The sequence below is a fragment of the Dasypus novemcinctus genome, chromosome 11, assembly GCF_030445035.2.
Source record: "Dasypus novemcinctus isolate mDasNov1 chromosome 11, mDasNov1.1.hap2, whole genome shotgun sequence".
NCBI classification, from domain to species: Eukaryota; Metazoa; Chordata; class Mammalia; order Cingulata; family Dasypodidae; genus Dasypus; species Dasypus novemcinctus.
In genome coordinates, this window is record NC_080683.1 from 26,697,498 (window position 1) to 26,717,222 (window position 19,725).

General features: G+C 41.1%; 1 protein-coding gene and 1 long non-coding RNA gene across 2 annotated transcripts in view; both read right to left on the bottom strand.

The window, feature by feature from the left end:
* Window positions 1–7,106: 7,106 nt before the first annotated feature.
* Window positions 7,107–7,800, bottom strand: LOC101447977 (insulin-induced gene 2 protein-like). Its single transcript, XM_023584272.3, has one exon. The coding sequence runs from the start codon at window positions 7,719–7,721 to the stop codon at window positions 7,182–7,184; it is 540 nt and encodes a 179-aa protein (XP_023440040.2). The 5' UTR covers window positions 7,722–7,800; the 3' UTR covers window positions 7,107–7,181.
* Window positions 7,801–11,745: 3,945 nt separating this feature from the next.
* LOC139439991 (uncharacterized) overlaps window positions 11,746–19,725 on the bottom strand; it is a 153,635-nt gene continuing 145,655 nt past the window's right edge. Inside the window, exon 4 of the long non-coding RNA XR_011650073.1 lies at window positions 11,746–16,954. This is a non-coding gene — a long non-coding RNA (uncharacterized lncRNA). The remainder of the gene's footprint in view (window positions 16,955–19,725) is intronic.

Genomic DNA, 19,725 nt, shown 5'->3' on the forward strand with positions numbered 1-19,725 from the left:
TTTTTTATTTATTTCTCTCCCTCCCCCCCACCCCCAAGTTGTCTGCTCTCTGTGTTCTTTCGCTGTGAGTTCTTCTGTGTCCACTTCTATTCTTGTCAGCGGCACAGGAATCTGTGTCTCTTTTTGTTGCGTTATCTTGCGGCATCAGCTCTCCATGTGTGCAGCACCATTCCTGGGCAGGCTGGACTTTCTTTCATGCTGGGTGGCTCTCCTTATGGGCCAAACTCCTTGAACGAGCGGCTCCCTTATGTCGGGGACACCCCTGCGTGGCACAGCACTCCTTGCGCGCATCTGCACTGCGCATGGGCCAGCTCCACACGGGGCAAGGAGGTCCTGGGTTTGAACCTCGGACCTCCCATGTGGTAGGCAGATGCTCTATTCATTGAGTCAAGTCTGCTTCCCTATATGGGTATCTTATAATGAATATATATCATTTTTATGATCAGAAATTCAAAATTTATTTCCAATTAAAAAGTAGTAATTTGTCCAGGCCACAACCAGTAAACAGGTAGGTTTTGAACCTAAGTCTAGTAAAGCCCATGTTTGTTCTTTCTCTCGTACATTTATTTAATAACGATTTATTGGTTGTCCGCAGCATTACATGTCAGGTTACTGTCTGAGTAGCAGGGCAAGCAATGACAAAACAGGCAAACATATCTGTTCTCCTGGAGAGGATGTAGGAGAGAGAAAGACAAATCAAATAGGAGATGGTGTCAGTACTCTGTAGCAAAATAATAGGCAAAGGGGAGAGGGAGCACAGGACAGGGTTGGGTTTCACCAGGCCTAAGACTGAGAGGGACTGCACCATGGAATCTCATAGGAGTAAGAAAGGACATTAGCACCTGAGAAGAGGTGCCCAAAGATGTACTTACCAAATCCAATGGATGTGTCATGATGATGGGAACGAGTGTTGTTGGGGGGGGGGAGAGGGGGGTGGGGGGGTGGGGTTGAATGGGACCTCACATATATATTTTTAATGTAATATTATTACAAAGTCAATAAAAAAAAAAAAAAGAAAAGGTGGTAAGATCAATGGATAATTGAACAAGATAGCTCTGAAGAAATGTTGAAATCACAGTTCCAAATGCCAGTGAGTTGGAAAGAAGAAGGTAGTTGCCTGATGGAAGGCTTGCAATCCAGGGGTGGTATATTAATTTGCAACCAAAAGACTGCTGATGCAAAGTACCAGAAATGTATTGACTTTTCTAAAAGGTATTTATTTGTGGTAAAACTATACAGTTCCAAGGCTGTGAAAACTCCAACTCAAGGCACCATAAGAGGTGCTTTGTTACCCAAGTCAGATGCCATGTGTTGAAACAAGATGGCGGGCGATCTCTGCCTTGTCTCTGCCGTCCCCTCCAGGCTGTACTATCTCCTGGAGCTCAGCTGAGGGCAACCAAGCAAAGGGCTTGTCTCTTATGAGGCCTCTTCTCATAGGCTCGGCTGTTCCAATTTCTTCCCGATTTCAGCTGTAAGCTATCAGGCAAATGCCTCATCTTTCCCTGGGCTTTTGACTCTTGGAACCTCTCCTTTCTGTCACATGGCAGGATCAAAAATGGCAGAGTTCTCTTTTCTGGTGTGTCTCTGTTTTTTCTTATCAGATCCAGCAAGAGGGCAGAGACTTAACCTGATTCATGCCTCACTGAGGCAGTCCAATAGAAAATAGGTCTCATACCCACAGGAGCGGACCAGCCCACAAACATAATATTTCTCTTTTTGGGATTTGTAAAATAATATCAAACTGCCACAGGTAGGGAGTCAGCTTGTTGGTATTGGCCATGGGAGTGACGGAACTTGGAGGCAGAGACTGGAAGGATTGCTTATGTGGATATTGAAATTACCAAGAATTTTGATGGGAGAAGTATTAGAAAGACTGGTAGAAATTTGGGTCCTAAAATCTTAAAAGAATGAAGATTTCTATCATACCATAAGAACCTCTCCATTCCAATCCAGTATCTGGACATAATATTTGATACCAAGGTATCCCTCCCACCCTCCCTTCCTTCTCCTCTCTCCCTCATTTCATAGGGCTGATTTTACCTTAATTAAAGTATGTTGGAGTTTTATTAATGTTTTGTTATTAATGAGCTAGGTACTGTTCTAAGTACAATGGATGCAGAGGTGAACAAAATGTACTATCACTGCTTCATTTTTGTTTATATTCTAGTAGGTTCAGACAGAAAAAAAATAAATAAAAGAATTTCAGGTTGTTATAATTGATACCAAGGAGTATGGTGGTTTGGTTATAGAGTACATTTTTGTTTTTACCATCAGAATGTAAACTTTACTGAATAAATAATATGCTTCAGAAAACATAATCTAATGAGTTAGGTATTTATAACCTGCAAGGAATTGGAATATACCAGTAGTTTAAAATAGAATGTAAAACATATTAATATTTTGTATTGTAGAAAAATGTTTTCATTGCTGTCATGCAGATAACAACAAAAAAGTATGATAGTATTTTTTCCATTCATCTGCAATGAGCTTAAGAATACTTTTGGAGAATCTCATAAGTTTGAAATATATTTCAAATAAATTCATTATATGTGTACTTTTCAAATAATCCTTTGGCTTCCTTTGTATTACAAAGAAAATCTAAGTGCCAACATGAAAATTAATAGTCCATGATTGACTGCTATCCTCAGAAGAACCAAAGTTCTCAATTAATGTGTATTAAGAAAGCAAAACCAAGAAATGAAAGTTATTTAAAAACATATGGGCACTCTTACAGTCTTTCTCCAATACCAATAACAAAATCCTGCTCTATTATACAAGCATCAGTGATTATTTTTTAGTCCTCACAAAAGAGTACATGGAGGGGAATGGGTATAGCTTGGTGGTTGAGTACCTGCTTCACATTTATGAGGTCCCAGCAGGCTCAACTGTAGTACCTCCTAAAAAAAAAAAAAGGAAAAATATAGAATTAAAAAATCATGTGTAAAAAATAATGCATAGTGGGCATTATATAAAGTAAACATCATATTGGCTTATACCACGAAGTCCATTTGAAAGGTTCAATTTTGAGCACTTTAGTGTGCTTTGTTTTCAAGCCCACACTTGCAATTTCATACAAAATCAATTTTTGCAAATAATAAGTAAAACTCTTCCATACACACCCACATACACACACATATGTGATTTTTACATATTGAGTATAGCTTACCTTCCTGCCTCCAACTCAAAACAACTTAGTTGGTACCCAACTGTTTAAATTATCTGTAGAAACCATGCAATAACTATTACTAACATTTGAGGAATAAGATGTTAACATCTTGGCTTCTTATGGCAGTGTGATGGTTAGGCTATTGTGGCAAGTCGGCCAGGTAATTGTACCCAGTTGTTTGGTCAAGCAAGCACTGGGCTAACTGTAATACAAGGGCGTAATTGCAGTAGTAAATCATAGATAGCTGGTTACAATTAAATCGATCAGGGAGATTGCCATCAGCGATGAGTGACACTTTATCCAATCAGGTGAATGCCTTAAAAGGGGAAGTGATTCCAGCATTGAGTGAGAATTTCCCAGCTCATCTTTGGACAGCCAACATCTCCCAGAAACTCATCAAGAACCTTCATTGGACTTTCATTGGAGCCCTTGGCTGCAGCCTGCCTGTGGAACCTGGACTTACACATCCCGACGGTCACATGAGAGAGTCATAGAATCGCACACTATTGACAGATATCTCTTGTTGATTCTGTTTCCCTAGAGAACCTTGACTAATATAGGCAGTGACATGATGTAAAAAACCAGCCACTAGTGTGTGCCTAGAGTTGTGTGCATATAGCTGACCGACTTAAACTTTATGGTAAAGGTCCTTTTCAGTGGGATTTGTTTGATCTTTTAATGTTAAATTTATAGTAGCACAAGCTCATTGTCACCTGGAAGGTTGGGCCTGAAAAGCTTACCTTCTGAGTGTAGATTTTAAATCCAGAATGTTCTTAACAGGGTCATATGAAAAATTCTAGATCTTTCACTTATTCAAACAAAACAGCAAGTTTCAATAAAATACTGGTAACGGTAATTTCAACTTTTTGGTAATAAGAAAATTCTTTAGCTGCAAATATCACTCTCATATACCAAACCACTGGGGGTATATAAAGGCCCTTTTCTATGAATCATCTAATTATCCTAACTACTTGTTTAGCATTTAAATTGTTTGAGCCATCTAACTTGATCTATCAAGTACTTCCCATACTCAGTTTTTCTCTATCTTCTACTTCCCAGATATTCTGGAGGAACTCCAATGTTCTAATATTTGTTTGTTTTCTATACTTTTATGAGGTTCTTGAAGACTACCTCTTTACTTTTCAATGCACCATTTACCATGCCCCCCACCCAAAATGAGTGGATATGGGTGAATACTCTTGCATTCAAGTATGAGATCCAGATGGCAAAAGTCTCTCAGGTAATGACATTTGAACTGAGCAATGAATGACAAGAGAATCCATGCTGAAAGGAATATTCCAGCCAAAGGCAACAGCAACTCCTTGCTGCTAGTGGATCTCTCCTGGAAGGGCTACCAGACAGTCTTGTATTGTGACCATCCGTGTAACCCTTCATTCAAGGGATATGCATGTATCCTGCCATGCTAAAATGGTTGGTGGGTAGGGAGCTGCTCTACTGCTCCTCTGTCTTCCCATCTCAAACCTTCTTTCCCCTGCTCAGCCCTGGGCAGATCTGTTCAAGCAGAGGAAATGAGAAGGAAGACTACCTGTCGGTCCAGAGTTTGGAGTGAAGGGGCTACCTTCCTCTTTACTACCTGGTCCTCTTCTTATAATGACCAGGTAGAAGAGCTGATTCTAGAATTGAACAGGCAAAAGAGCTGACTCTTGAATTGGTGCTTTTTCATCCACTGTGTAGGGATGTGATTGGCCCCAACTGCTGGAAAAAGGGTGTGTTCATGCTAATTCCCTCTTATGTGGGCTTTGGCAAAATTCCCCCAAACAGGGAAAAAAACCCAACATTCATTTGATATCCTATAACCCTGGTATAACTATTACTTTAGAAATATTAGAGGGTGAGGTCTGGGATGTGAGGTAATGAAGCAGACTAGATAGGGAATCAATAGATGGATCTGGAACCTGGCAAAAGTTCACATGTTCTTCAGTACCCCCAAGATGGCTGCTGGAAGACTTTCATGAGAAATCCTATTTGGAATGAGATTTCCTCTGGAAGCCAGAAGAAGCCCCGGAGATTCTCCAAGGACCTTATCACTGGGTCCTTCTGGGGGATTGATTGGTGGTGTAATCAATTAAAACAGCAAACACCTAGGACTCCTCCCATACCAGTAGCAAAGGGGTGAAATAATTAATGGCTTAAAAAGCAAGTACAGGGAAGAGGACTTGGCTGAATGGATAGAGCGTCCACCTACCACATGGGAGATCTGCGGTTCAAACCCAGGACCTCCTTGACCCATGTGCAGCTGGCCCACGCGCAGTGCTGATGCGCCCAAGGAGTGCCGTGCCACGCAGGCGTGTCCCCCGCGTAGGGGAGCCCCACGTGCAAGGAGTGCACCCCATAAAGAGAGCTGCCCAGCGTGAAAGAAAGTCCAGCCTGCCCAGGAGTGGCGTTGCACACATGGAGAGCTGATGCAGCAAGATGATGCAACAAAAAGAGACACAGATTCCCGTGCTGCTGACAAGAATAGAAGCGGACACAAAAGAACACACAGCGAATGGACACAGACAGCAGACAACTGGGGGGGGGGGGAGGGGGAAGGGAGAGAAATAAATACAAAAAAATAAATAAATCTTTAAATAAATAAATAAAAAGCAAGTGCAAAGGCCCTTGACTTTCTGCCTTCACCCTGTCCCAGTAACTGTTTGTGCCCTACTGTGGCCTTCTTTGCACCCACCTGGATCAGTACATAAGTAAAACCTGTGCATTTATAATCTATAATGGGCAATTATAGTCTGTGAATCAGGCCTCTTTATCACTTTTCAGCTCTTGCTCTCTCTGGGACCCATAATCTGTTATTTTCTCCCATTTCTCTTCCCTCCCTTAATAAATTACTGGCCTAATCAACGTGACCTGTTCTTGAAATTCATTTCTTGTAGTTTAGTCAAGAACCTACATAAACTCTGGCAACAGTAGCTTCTGTGTGCCACTTAAGCCCTGAAAAGTAGATGACTTTCCAACGTAGTTGCAATCATACAAGCAACCACGGCTAGCAATGAACTTTGGGCATGAACTTGGGTTTCCACCCATTCTGAAAATGAGCAGCAATATCTGCAAATCACAGATGAAAATTTCAAAGTATAGATGAGGCCTTTGTCATTTTGAAGTGAGCCACCCTTAATGTATGACTTTGCTCCTATTTATCTGAAGGGTCTTAAAATTATAATACAAAGGAGCAGAAATATTTACATATTTAAATAGGTCAGAGCTCACAGGTTGAATAAAACAACTAAATTTGTGTTTTAGAGCCAATATTAATTAGGAGTTGGTTGAGACTACATAGTTTTTTCCTTTAAGCTAGTTAAACAGGCTTCACTTTCCTTTTCCCTCTGATATAAACGATCTCAAAGTATTAGAATAACTCAAGAAGACTGGAAGTTTAGTGAGTGGTGATCTCAACTTCAAGTTCAAATATGTAAAAACACTCATGGAGCCTACCTAGATCTGTACCTGACAAAAGCAGTAATGAGAGTATGATGGTTAATTTTACATGTCAGCTGAGCTAGTACCCAGTTATTTAACAAAACACTAATTTAGGTTACCTGAAGGTCTTTTGTAGATGTGGCTAATAGCTACAATCAGTTGCCTTTAAGTAAAGGAGGTTACCCTTGATAATGTGGATGTACCTCATCTAACCAGTTGAAGGCCTTGAGAGCAAAAACTGAGGTTTCCTTTTATTTTTTTTGTGATACAATGTATGGTATATTTAAAAGTGTCACCTAATTTTAAAATGTCACCTAATAAATGTGTTTTTAATGTAATGCATATATATTTTACAGTTATTGAAGTCAAATACATAAAGATTTGCAACTGATTTACAGATGAAGCAATCACAGATTGCAATAATATATATACCAGTCAAGAGAAGAACTGCATTCTGGCAATTTTACAGTCTAAAATTTTGTTGGTATATCTGTCATTTACATGCTCTTTTCATCTTTTTTTCTGTACATTCCTGATAAGATTTTTCCTTGACAACTTTACATTCATACATTGCCAGTTGTCAACCAATGATTCCCATTTTTATGCCTCCAGTAAAATATATACATGGTAACCAAGAATGAACATAGAGAAAATCTGGAGATGTGTATTGATAAACACCATTATAGACTAGCAGTTGAGTGACCAAGGTTGCCAAGAAAGCAATTCCTACTCCAAGGCCAAAACCACTTCTAGATCTATTGAAAGTCCACCGTAGTCCAATGGATAGTGTATCAAGTGTGAGACACAACTGAATATTGTTATCAAAATCCACTTTGGCACTGGCATGATTTATCCCAACAAAGACGGCTACACATCGCATGACACTGGACCACTCTCTTTTAAATGTATGTGTTTCTCCTAGATGCCTGTCTGTGCAGGGGTATAATAACCCAATCACCGCTGAAGCTGTGCCATAACATGGTGGTACCCACCATGCTGAAGAAAAGATGCTTGCAATCACATCAGGTGGAAAGAGGGTTACGTTTCTCTGAATCTGAAGTAAATTTAATATTAATGCAAGAAATACTCCAATCAGAAACAGCACTACTCTTCTAATCATTAAGTTCACACTCCGGCTAGTGATAGATGAGATATATGGGCCACACTTTTTGGGCCCAGGTTACTCTGTGTCTTCTTCTGCCATGGTTTCATAAGTTCAGTTAAACTGGCCCAAAAAACTCCACTTCCTAGCTGAAGAACTTAACTGTCTGTGAGTCAAAGCAGACTGACATTTCAATAATATCTCATCTTGTCCTAAAATAGGACCTACCAGAAATCCCCCACTTCTACCATCTTCTGGGATCGGCCCCTGCCCCACCTCCACAGCTTCCTCCTCCCTGCCCACTCCTGAGGTTTCCTAAAGAGGATGAAATTCTGCCTCAAGACTGCGATATCACTTCTCTCTGAGTTTCCAGCCTGCTGTACCTCCCTACAGTCTTTGGACTTGCCAGCCCCCACAATTGCATGAACCAATTCCTTAAAACAACTATACATAATTACATGTTTATCTTTACATTTTTATATGTTTATATATTCTATTGCTCTATTTCTCTGATGAATCCTGACTGATACGAGGGTAATGAGTTCTAAGGAGCTGATCAGACTGACTATATCTACTAATAGACACCATGATGGACTCTCGAAGAGTAGTTTGAATCTGTGCCTTCCCTTTCTGGCAAATGAAAATTTTAATTGAGAGAGCTGAGTGCATTTTGTAAGACTCTGACAGGAGTAAGACATCCTCAAGCCTTACTTTGGCTATCTCCTATGAATTTCTGGAATATTATAAATTAGGAACCAAAACTATTTGTTAATAGCTGGAATGAAGCTAAGGCATCTTCATTTGTTGCAAATAGCCTGTCAATGCTAAAAAAAAATAATTCATCAGTGGCTTAGATTACTGATTAAGTATGCTCCAACTCAAACTGTTTAAAACAGCCATGCCACTTTTAAATGGTGCCAGAAATGTAGCAGGCAATCAATAAAATACATGTTGAATGGAAGAATAAAGTATCTTAAGTGGTATTTATGAGGTAAACAGGAAGTAAAGTATCTTAACTGGTATTTATGGAGAGTTTGGGTTGGGGTGTTGGATTTAGTGCTTGTGATTTGAGGTTCTACTAATATCAGCTCTGGTGATTCCTGCCTCCCTTCAGTTCCTCAATTCAAAAATCCAAGAGTGATTTTTGGATTATTCCTCCCCTTCCTTTCACTTAAAAATTTTCAGCAAATCCTTCCAGGTTTGTCTCCAAAATATTACATTAGCTTAAGTCTTCTCCATCACCAGTGTCCCAGATGATTTTAATAGCCTCCTAACTGGTTTGGCTGCTTCTGCTCATACATCATTTAGCAGTCACATAAACAGTCCATGCCACTTCCCTGCTTACAACCCTCTAGAGGACGCCGATCATCAGGGTCCAAAAGGTACTTTGTGATCTGATGTCTTCCTTCCTCTTTCATCTCATCTTATACCTTCCATTCCCTTGCTCAGTATGCTCCAGCCACACTGACCTGCTTTTTGTTCCTCGACCCCCAATCTTATCCCTGCCCTGTGGCTTTGCACTTGCTCTTCCCTCCGCCTTCAATGTCCCTGACATGGCTTGCTGCTTTTTTTCATTCCGGTCACAACTCAAATGTTATTTTCTTAGATAGCCACATTAGTCACTACTCAGTCACTCTTAAGCAAATTACCATTCTAATAGAGGCAGTGATCTTGTCTATCTTGTTCATCACTATATATTCAGCCATGCTCAATTAGGTGCTCAATTAATAATTGCTGAGTGACTAAAATGGATGTTAAGTTTTCCCTGATATTTTCTTCTATTTAGATTGTGACTGAAAAACTCAGAAAAATGTAACATTTAACAGTTGATAGGAAACTGAGATCATCTATTCACATTCCTTTACTTTGGGATGTAAAGGTAGAGGCTAGAGTTCCAAGGTGACTTGTCCACTCTCACACAGCTCATCAGGGTCTTCTGAAATAAAGCCAGGTCTCTTTACAAAAATTATGGACAGGGCCAGGCTCCAGGAGAATAGATTTTGTGCTGAGTGAACAGTAAAGAGGAGTGTATTAGTTAGCGTTTTCTAGGTAAACAGTACCGAAAGGAGATATTCATAAATAGTATGAGATTTTATAAAATTGTCTTACACAATCATGGGGATATACAAGTCCAAAATTCCATAGAGCAGGGACTCCAATGGAGGTCCTCAATGAGTTCCCCAGGAGATGCTGGCTGTGTGAAGTACAGTGGGAATCCTCTACCTGAATATTGAAACTACTTCTCCTTTTAAGACCTTCAGTTGATTGAATGAGACATCACTCATTGCTGAAGGCAGGCTCCTCAGTTGACTGTAGATGTAATCAGCCATAGATGGCAATCAACTCCCTGATGATTAGAGTACATGAAAGGTTCTTGTATTACAATTAGCCCAGTACTTGTTTAATCAAACAATTGGGCATCATTAACTGGCTGAGTTGACACATTAGCCTAACCATCCTGGTCTACCCCTTGTCAATTGGGCAGCCATACACATCACCTTAAACCATATTTAATCTTCAAATAAAAACAATGACAGACATAGATATTTATTTTCTCCTAACAATACTCAGCAGCAACTGGACATGCAATAAATCTCTCCAGGATAAGGTGCACATCTTTGGGTAATATTCACTCTTAAATTTGACAGCCTTAAATAGTATGACATGAAACTAATACAACTTATGTCATATGATAAGGGGAAAAGACAGGGAAGAAAAAAAGATATTTGTTTTATGTACATATACAAACATACACATAAGAAAACTAGGAAGAAATATTCATGCCATTACAGTCATCGTTTCTGTAACTGGTCATATGGTGAAAGTATCTTCTTCCACTACCCATTCCTTGTTTCTTTAACTTCAGTAACTACTTCACCTGGCTGTGGTTCTTTGGCTAGTAGGGTGACCCAAACCTTCATTCCTGAAGTTTCTGGGCTATTGATAGTCCTCTGTGGATTGGGTTGTCACAGTTTTGCATGGCAGTTTAATCACAGGGCATGGTAGTACTAAGAGAAGCCCTAAGTTATCTCCCATATTCCAGGCAAATTCTTCTTTGCCTCCATTGTGTAGATGCAGTCCTATTTTCACTTGGTTTTTAGGATCAATCGCCCCGGGCAGTAAAGGAATTTCCTTCATTCCCTATTGATTCAGAGGCATGAGGAACTCAAAGATTGTGCAAAGTGGCCAGTCAATTTCCAGTTCAGTGTAACATTGTTGTGTTTCCTGGTGGAAGCACTCCTCATGTTAGAACTGGGACGTGTAGACCAGCGCATCTTAAGGTTGCAGGGACAAGACATAGACGTTTTCCTAGTAGATCAGTAGGGGTAATAGTGAGAGGTGCCACTCTCAATTCCACCCCTTGATTCCGGGACCTGTGAATCCTGATGTCTTCATTTGCCACAGGGCTACTTATGCAAAGTATCAGAAAAGGGTTTGCTTTTATAAAGTGGATTTATTTGAGGTAAAGGCTTACAGTTCCAAAACTGTGAAATGTCCAATTCAAGGCACCATTAGAAATGCTTTCTCACCAAAATCAGCTACTGTTGATTTTGGGGTCCTGCCATATATTGTAGATGACCACCAGACTCTGCTGAGGTCTCTGTCTTCCCCTCCAGAATTTACCGTCTCCCGGAGCTCAGCTTTGTGCAACCAGGCATAGGGCTTGTCTCTTACCAGGCCTCCTCTCTCAGTCTTGGCCCATCTGCTTTCTTCCTGAGTTCAGCTGTGAGCTATAGGCATTTGGCTCCTCTCTTCACCTTGAGCTACTCCATGGGCCCTTCCTCTCGGGAACCTCTTTCTGTGCCTCTGTGCTCTAATGGTTCCAAATGCCAGGACCTCTCTCAGCCTGTGGGACTTCTCTGTTCTCCTGTAGTCCTCTCTCTCACATGGAAGGATCAATATGGAGGAGCTCCCTTTTCCTGTGTGTGTCTCTCTCTGTGTCTCCATTTATATCAGATCCAACAAGAGGGATGAGACCCAAGCTAGCTCATGTCTCAAGAGGTCCCACACTCACAGAAATGGTTAGTTCAAAAACATAATCTTTTTCTTTTTTGGGATTCATAAAGAAATGTCTAACTGTCATGCTTGGCTATGGGAGAAGTAGCACCTTAGATAAGATGCTTACTTAGAGCATACACAGCCTCCTGGAAAACATTGTCTCAGTCTTGCAAGGTATTGCCACATAGTTGGTGCTCTAATTGAGTTTTCAAAAGGCCATTCCACTGTTTTATCAATCTGGCTGATTCAGAATGATGGGGAACATGGTGAGACCAGTGGATTCCATGAGCAGGTACCCACTTCTGCACATCATTTGATGTGAAGAGGGTTCCTTGATCAGAACCAATACTGTGTGGAATACCACGGCAGTGGACAAGACTTTCAGTAAGTCCATGGATGGTAGTTTTGGAAGAAGCATTGCATTCAGAGATGGCAAACCCATATCCAGAGTATATGTCTATTTCAATTAGAACAAATCTATGCCCCTTCCTTGACTGAAGTGGTTCAATTAATCAACCAGCCACCAGGAAGCAGGCTGATCACCTCAAGGAATGGTGCCATATTGGTGCTGAGTATGGGTCTCTGCTGCTGGTAGATTGGACGCTCAGCAGTGGCTGTAGCCAGACTGGCCTTGATAAGGGGAAATCTGTGTTGCTGAGTGTATGCATAACCTCCATCCCTACCATGAAAGCCACTGTGTCCATGAGTCCATTAGGTAATGTCAGGAGTGGCTAGGGAAAGAGATTATTTTTTTGATTATTAAAATCTTACTCTGCTGAAGTCACCCTCTGATGAGCATTCACATGAGACACAAATATCTTTATGTTTTTTGCCCTCTCAGAAAAGTCTATCCCCAGATCTCTTTGTTGCCATTTTTTCAATCATGTTCCTTCCAAGTTCTTCCTGACCATGCAGCCAAACCATTGGCAACAGCCCAAGAGTCAGTTACACATGCACCTCCAGTCATTTCTCCTTTTGAACAAAATAAACAGTGAGGTGCACTGCTTGAAGTTCCACCCACCGGGAGGCCTTCCCTTCACCACTGTCTTCAGGGACACCCCAGAAAGGGGTTTTAGTGCTGCTGCTGTTCACTTCCAGGTGGTAACTGCATATCATGAAAATCTATCTGTAAGCCAGGCCCAAGTTTTCTCTTCCTCTGTCAACTGATTGCAAGGAACTCTCCAAGAGGCCATAGCTGTGAGCTGGTAATGGGGCAGGAGTGGTGGCCATGGGAATTTTGGTTACTTTCTTATGTAAATTACTTTTTCATTCAGGACCTGCTCTAGCCCTATCTAATATATACCACTTTCACTTTATGATGGAGTGCTGCTGTGCATGCCCAACTTTATGTTTGATGGATCAGACAACACTCAGATCATGATGGGCAACTCAGGTCTCATGGTAAATTGATGGCCCATGGTTGAGTGTTCAGTCCAGTCACCAAAAGCTGTTTCTCCAAAGGAGAGTAGTTATCTGCAGAGGATGGCAGGACTTTGCTCCAAAATCCTGAGGATCTGTGTTGTGATTCTTCTATAGGGGGTTGCCAAAAGCTATAGTTGGCATTCTATTTGACACTGACATTTCCAGCACCATTGGATGTGCTGGATCATATGGCCCACTTAGCCATGCAGCTTGCACAGCAGCCTGGACCTATTGCAGAGCCTCTTCTTCTTCTAGTCCCTGCTCAAAACTAGCAGCTTTTTTGGTCACTCAGTAAATGGGCTGGAGTAGCATACCCAAATGAGGAATATGTTGTCTCCAAATCCAAAGAGGCCAACTAAGCATTGTGCCTCTTTTTTTTTTTTTATCATAGGAGGGGCCAGATGCAATAGCTTATCTTTTACTTTAAAAGGGGTATCTTGACTTGTCCCACACCACTGTACACATGTAGAAATTTCACTGAGTGGAAGGCCCATGTATTTTTGTTGGATTTATCTTCCATCTTCCGACATACAAATGCCTTACCAATTAGTCTAGAGAAATTCCTATTTCTTTTCACTAGGTCTAATCAACATGATATTATCAATATAATGGATGGGTGTGGTGTCTCGTGGAAGGGAGAGATGATCAAGTTCACCACATACAATATTATAACATAGGGCTGGAGAGTTGATATGCCCCTGAGGTAGGACAGTGAAGGTATACTGCTGGCCTTGTTAGCTGAAAGCAAACTGTTGCTGGTGGTCCTTACTAATAGCAATTGAGAAAAAACTATTTGTCAATCAATAGCTGCATACAAGATACCAGGGGATGTGTTGGTTTGCTCAAGCAATGATACAACATCTGGGACAGCAGCTGCAATTGGTGCCACTACCTTGTTCAGTTTATGATAATCCACTGTCATTCTTTAATATCCATCTGTTTTCTGCACAGGCCAAATAAGAGAGTTGAATGGGGATGTGGTGGAAATCATCACTCTTGTATCCTTCAAGTCATTGATGATGGTACTGATCTCTGCAACCCCTCTAGCAATCTGGTATTGCTTTCTTTTATTATTTTGCTGGGTAGCAGCAATTCTAATGACTTCTACTTGGCCTTTCCTACCATTATAACCTCACTCCACAAGTCAGAGAACCAATGTGGGGAGTTCACCAGTTGTTAAGTGTGTCTGTTCCCATTATGGATTCCCTAACTGGGGAAATAACCACAGAATGGGTCTGGGAACACAATGGACCTACTTTGAGACAAACCTGAGCTAAAACTCAATCACCTGACCTCCATAAACCCCTGCCCTGACTGGTGGACTACAGTGATGTTTTGGGCCTCTTGGAATTAATGTCACTGCCGAGCCAGTGTCTAATAATCCCTGAAATGTCTGATCATTTCCTTTCCCCAATGCAGAGTTACCTTGGTAAAGGCCTTAGGTCTCTTTGGGGAAGGCTGGGAGGAGGATTAACAGAATAAATTTTTGACAGTGTAATAGCATCATTCCCCAAGGGCACTCAGCCTTTCCCTCATTCAAGGGGTTCTGGTTCTGTAAGCTGCCTCAAGTCTAGGAATTGATTAAGGGGTTGTGACCCTCTATTTCTGTAATTTAAGTTAGGCTTTTGTTTACTTGACCTAGGTCTCTTTTGCTTATACTCATCAAGTAGTAATTTAGTAGACTGCCATCTATTTTACTTCCAGGTACCCCACGATAGCCTAGCCAACGCCATAGGCCTCTGCAAGTCAGATTATTTTGATTGCTGCTTTGTGTCTGCTGTCTGTTGTAGTCACACCCATTTTGTTTTTTGTGATTAATTTTTGCCAATTGTCTTTTGCCAACCTAGGATCTGATCATCCCTATTGTGTTAAAAATCCCAGTTCAGTGACAGCAGTTCCCACAGTAATATCTAATCTACCAGAAGAGCAACTCCAGGGCTCTTCAGGTAAGAGTCTCACAAATTTATTCCTCACAGTCTTGCTGAAAGGTGCATTTTCTGGACACCCTGGGTGGGTGAACAAGTCTTACATAATAAATCCACTCTAACATTCCAATGTCTGTAAGCCTTTGGATCCCCTCCTCTAAATTATACCATCGCAGTTCTGGCATTTCCACCTCAGGCAATGTCAGCCACTTTTGGTCCACATTTCAGGCAACCACCCAAATTCCTTTTAGAACACTTTCTAACCCTTCAACTACAACACTGAACCCAGAATCTCTGCTTAGTGGGCCCATATCAATAAATTCAGCCAGATCCAACTTTATATGCCTTCTGGAATTATCTCACACACTTAATATCCATTCCCACCTATATTCCCTGATTTTTGTCTGTATAAATTGGAAAACTCATGGCGTTCTTTTGAGTATAGCATACTTTCTCATGGGTCACACTTTGTATTTCACCTTTGCAGGCTTGTTTTGACTTTAGTCTGGTTAGAGGTCTGGAAGAAAAGAGAGGTGGTGGAGGTGGCTAACCAGAAATATTTGAAGTGTTTTGCAAGCCAATTCCCTCAGGGCATTATGTTGCAGTTTCATCTAGTGAGACAGGATTAATCTCTTCAGGTAGGGGTTGGATGGTAGATTCCTTGGGGCAGATTGAAAGTAGGGTGGCTTGTGGAGAAGTGGCCAGAGGTTAAAGTGTTTCCATAATGCAAATGAAGGTACGGACCTTAGAACATCAAGTCCTTTCAGGACAAAACACTGTCCTGAACACCTGTAATTGATTGCAGAAAGAAACATTTAAACCTTGCATGGCATACATGGGAAAAATGTGGATGTGATTGCTCCAGCAAAATGCTATCTAAAGAATTTTAAAAAATGATATTCCCATCCCTGAGATATTTAGTAAATACAATGTGGAAGCTTGGGTCGAGGCTCTTAGACCTTGAGGTTTTGAGTCCCCTATTTCCATCTTTTCTTACTTCTTGTGTCTTCCTTAAGTTCTGCGGTGCCTCCCGTTTGAGCCATTCCTTGTGTTGAACTGATTTCAACAGTGGCTCACCACTTGAAGCAGGCTGGAGGTTGGGTAGTTGTCTCCTCAGGGAAGACAGAGGTTGGGTGGTCATCTCCTCAGGGCAGAGAGGCGGTAGAGACCCCTTGGGGCAGACTGAAAGTTGGGTGACTGACTCCTTGGGGCAGGCTGGAGGTTTGGTAGTTGTCTCTTCAGGACAGGCTTGAAGTTGGGTGGCTGTTCCTCAGGGCAGACCATTACAGATTTATCTGGCAAAGTCTCATCAGAATTTAGGGTTTCGATGTCCCCACTGCCATCATCATCAACCCATATGTGTCCATCTCAATACTTAGAATTCCACACCTTTCCAATCAATGCCCTATCTTAATATCAGACACCCTGAAAGGTTCAGGTTTTAGTTTCTGTTGTAATACTGTTACTTACACAATCGGACTCTGGGTCTGTTTTTCAGAGATCTCAAGTCTGCAGCTGTATCAAACAAGATTTTCTTTCAGGGAACACATAGAAACCTTCACATCATTCATGTGACATTTAGGTGGAAAATTTGAAGGCTTTGGCTCATCCCTTTCTTTTGTAACTGTAGCCAGCATATTTAGGTACAGACAACCAACATCATTGTAATTTTAATGATACAAAACTTTGTTAAGGGGAGTGGATGTGGCTCAAGTGTTTGAGCGCCTGCTTCCCACATGGGAGGTCCTGGGTTTGTTCCCTGTTGCCTCCTGAAAAAACAAAACATAACAACAAAACAACAAGCAAACAAATGAAAAAACCAATTCAGGGGAGTCTATGTGGCTCAGTGGTTGAGTGATGGCTTCCCATATAAGAGGTCCTGGGTTCAATCTCTGGCCCTGGTACCTAAAAACAAACAAAAAATCTTTGTTAAGGCATAAAAAATATTCTTACTCAGAGCCTTGCTTCTTAGAAGAATGGAAGTGGTCATATCCAGTGGCAATATTTTGCATGTCTATATTGCCAACTCAAGCTGTGGATTATCAGTGGCCTTTTGATTATTGGAGACAGAGTCATTAGTGCCCTTAATCTGATCAGAGTAGAGAGCCAATTACAAAAATCCCAGAACCAATTCTGAATTTTTAAGATTCTATTTCTTAATAACCACCCTCAGTACCAAGCTACATTAGTCAGTGTTCTTTAGGGAAACAGAACCAAAAGGACATATCTGTAAATAGTATGAGATTTTATAAAATTGTCCCACATGACCACAGGGATACACAAGTCCAAATTCTGTAGGGCAAGTTTCAAGCCAGGAACTCTGATGAAGGTCTTCAATGAGTTCCTCAGGAGACACTGACTGCATGAAGTAGAGATGGGAATCCTCTACCTGAATGCTGAAATCACTTTTCCTTTTAAGGCCTTCAACTAATTGGATGAAACATCATTCATTGCTGAAGGCAATCTCCTTGGTTGATTGTAGATATAGTCAGCTATAGATGCAATCAACTCATTGATGATTAAAGTCCAGAAATGCCCTTGTATTACAATTAGCCCAGTGCTTTTCTGGCCAAAAGCTGCACCCATTACCTGGCCAAGATGACACACTAACCTAACCATCACAGGAATGTATGATGAAAGGCAGAAGGAGAGCCTGAGAAGAAAACATTGCAAGAACTCTCAAAACAACAGGGATGGGTGAAACAGTTCCATGGTAAAAACAAATAGGAAAATGTGTGTGGAAGAGTAGTCATTATTACCAGCAGTGGAAGTATTGAGTACAATCTAATGCATTCTACAAGGAAGCCATGGAAGGCTATGTGTGTGTGGAAAGATGTGGGGGACTGGCTGTAAGATAATAAAGATAAGGAGGCACAGTGGCAGGTTACTGAGGGCACATCCTGCTTGCAGATAACCAAATTCACTTTTTTGTCACCTTTTTAAACTTTATTTTTAAAGAACTTTTAGATGACGCAGCAAAAAGAAACACAGATTCCCATGCCGCTGACAATAACAGAAGCAGACAAAGAGGACACAGCAAATAGACACAGAGAATAGACAACCGGTGGGGGGGGGGGGAAGGGAGAGGAATAAATAAATAAATAAATCTAAAAAAAAAATGGGGAACTCCCGTATACCCCACCCCTTCCCCTCTCACATTTTCCCCTATTACTAACATTTTATATTGGTGTGGTATATTTGTTACAATTGATGAGCAAATATTGAAGCATTGTTACCAAACATGGTCTATAACTTACATTATGGTTTACACTTTGCAGCATACAATTTTATAGTTTTGACAAAGTGTATAATGGTCTGTATCTGTCATTGCAATTTCATGCAGAACACCAAATTCACTCTTTAAACACTATTATGGACAAATACAAACTTTTTATGGGTTTGGATTCAGCCCAGAAGTAGCCAGTTTGAGCACCTTGATCTAAACCTTCAGAATCTGGGTTGATACTGAAGTTATATTAAGTACATGATGAACTTAAATTGTGGTCCAGTGCTGAGCCAGGTGATAAACTGATGGGAGAAATGATAGAAAAGGTTATTGAGTTGTTTCTAAATCTAAGTCATCCTCTGTTGGGATTTGGTAACTAAGTGGCTGTTCAAGCATAAAGTGACTTAGGTAATGGGAGGGGAAAAAGGATTATCTTGTTGGCTAGTGCACTCTTTACACACACACTTGGGCACACACATACTAGTCCTTTTCTCTATATGAGCTCCACACTATGACAGATAGTGTCTGGGCCATAAAGACTATCAAATTGTCTGTGAAGTTGTCATTCCTGGTCTCTGAGATGGATCTTGTGATTCCAGAATTTGTCAAGTTAGGAAGGAAATTCAGGTTTAGGTTGGGGAGCAAGGGCAATGGAAAAAGTCCAGGACAGGGGAGCACATGTAAGAGGTCCTGCGTTCGATCTCCAGTAACTCCTAAAAACAAACATACAAATGAAAAGACCAACTCTCATTGGGGAGCAGGTGTAGCTCAGTGGTTGAGTGCCTGCTTCCTATGTACAAGGTTCTGGGTTTGGGATGTGAGGGTGATCTGGCTGCGACATCTATCACCCCATTGATCGCCAGGGTTGATTCATCTGATTTGGCTGGCTAGGTGGGTGTCCCCTTCCTCCCTCACTGCTCCATGCGTATCCTTCCTGAAGCTGTGCACTTGGTCAAAGAGGATGACCTTCCCCACTAGAGGAGGACCATTCTTTGGTCAAGAGTAGCTGTGCTCCCCTGCTAGAACCTCCAAACAAGCTCTCAAGGTTCTGGGTTCAATCCCCAGTACCTCCTAAAACAGAAAAAGTCCAAGTCAAATTTCTAGGCATTAATATCAAGGATGGGTACAGTAAGAGGTTTCAAAAGAGCATCATGTAATTAAGGGAAGGACCCTGCTTTTATAGATGAATCTTTGAAAGTCAAGACTACTATTTCTCAAAGTTATAGCAATCAGTGTACTTTCTTGAGGTTTAATAGACTGTATTTAATAGACTATTTAATAGACTGTAGGGGGTATTCCAGATAAAAATGAAACAAAACCTACCAAACAGAAAAAAAAAAAAAAAAAAAAAAAAAACTTGTACAAGAGACCCACTGCAGTAGAACTTGCTTTCTTTGTGGATCAACCTGACCCCAAAAGAATTTTATGGGGGGAAAAAAAAGCAACACCA

Coding starts and splice junctions, on each gene's coding strand:
- LOC101447977 (XM_023584272.3), bottom strand. CDS start 7,721: ATGATTAGAAGAGTAGTGCTGTTTCTGATTGGAGTATTTCTTGCATTA.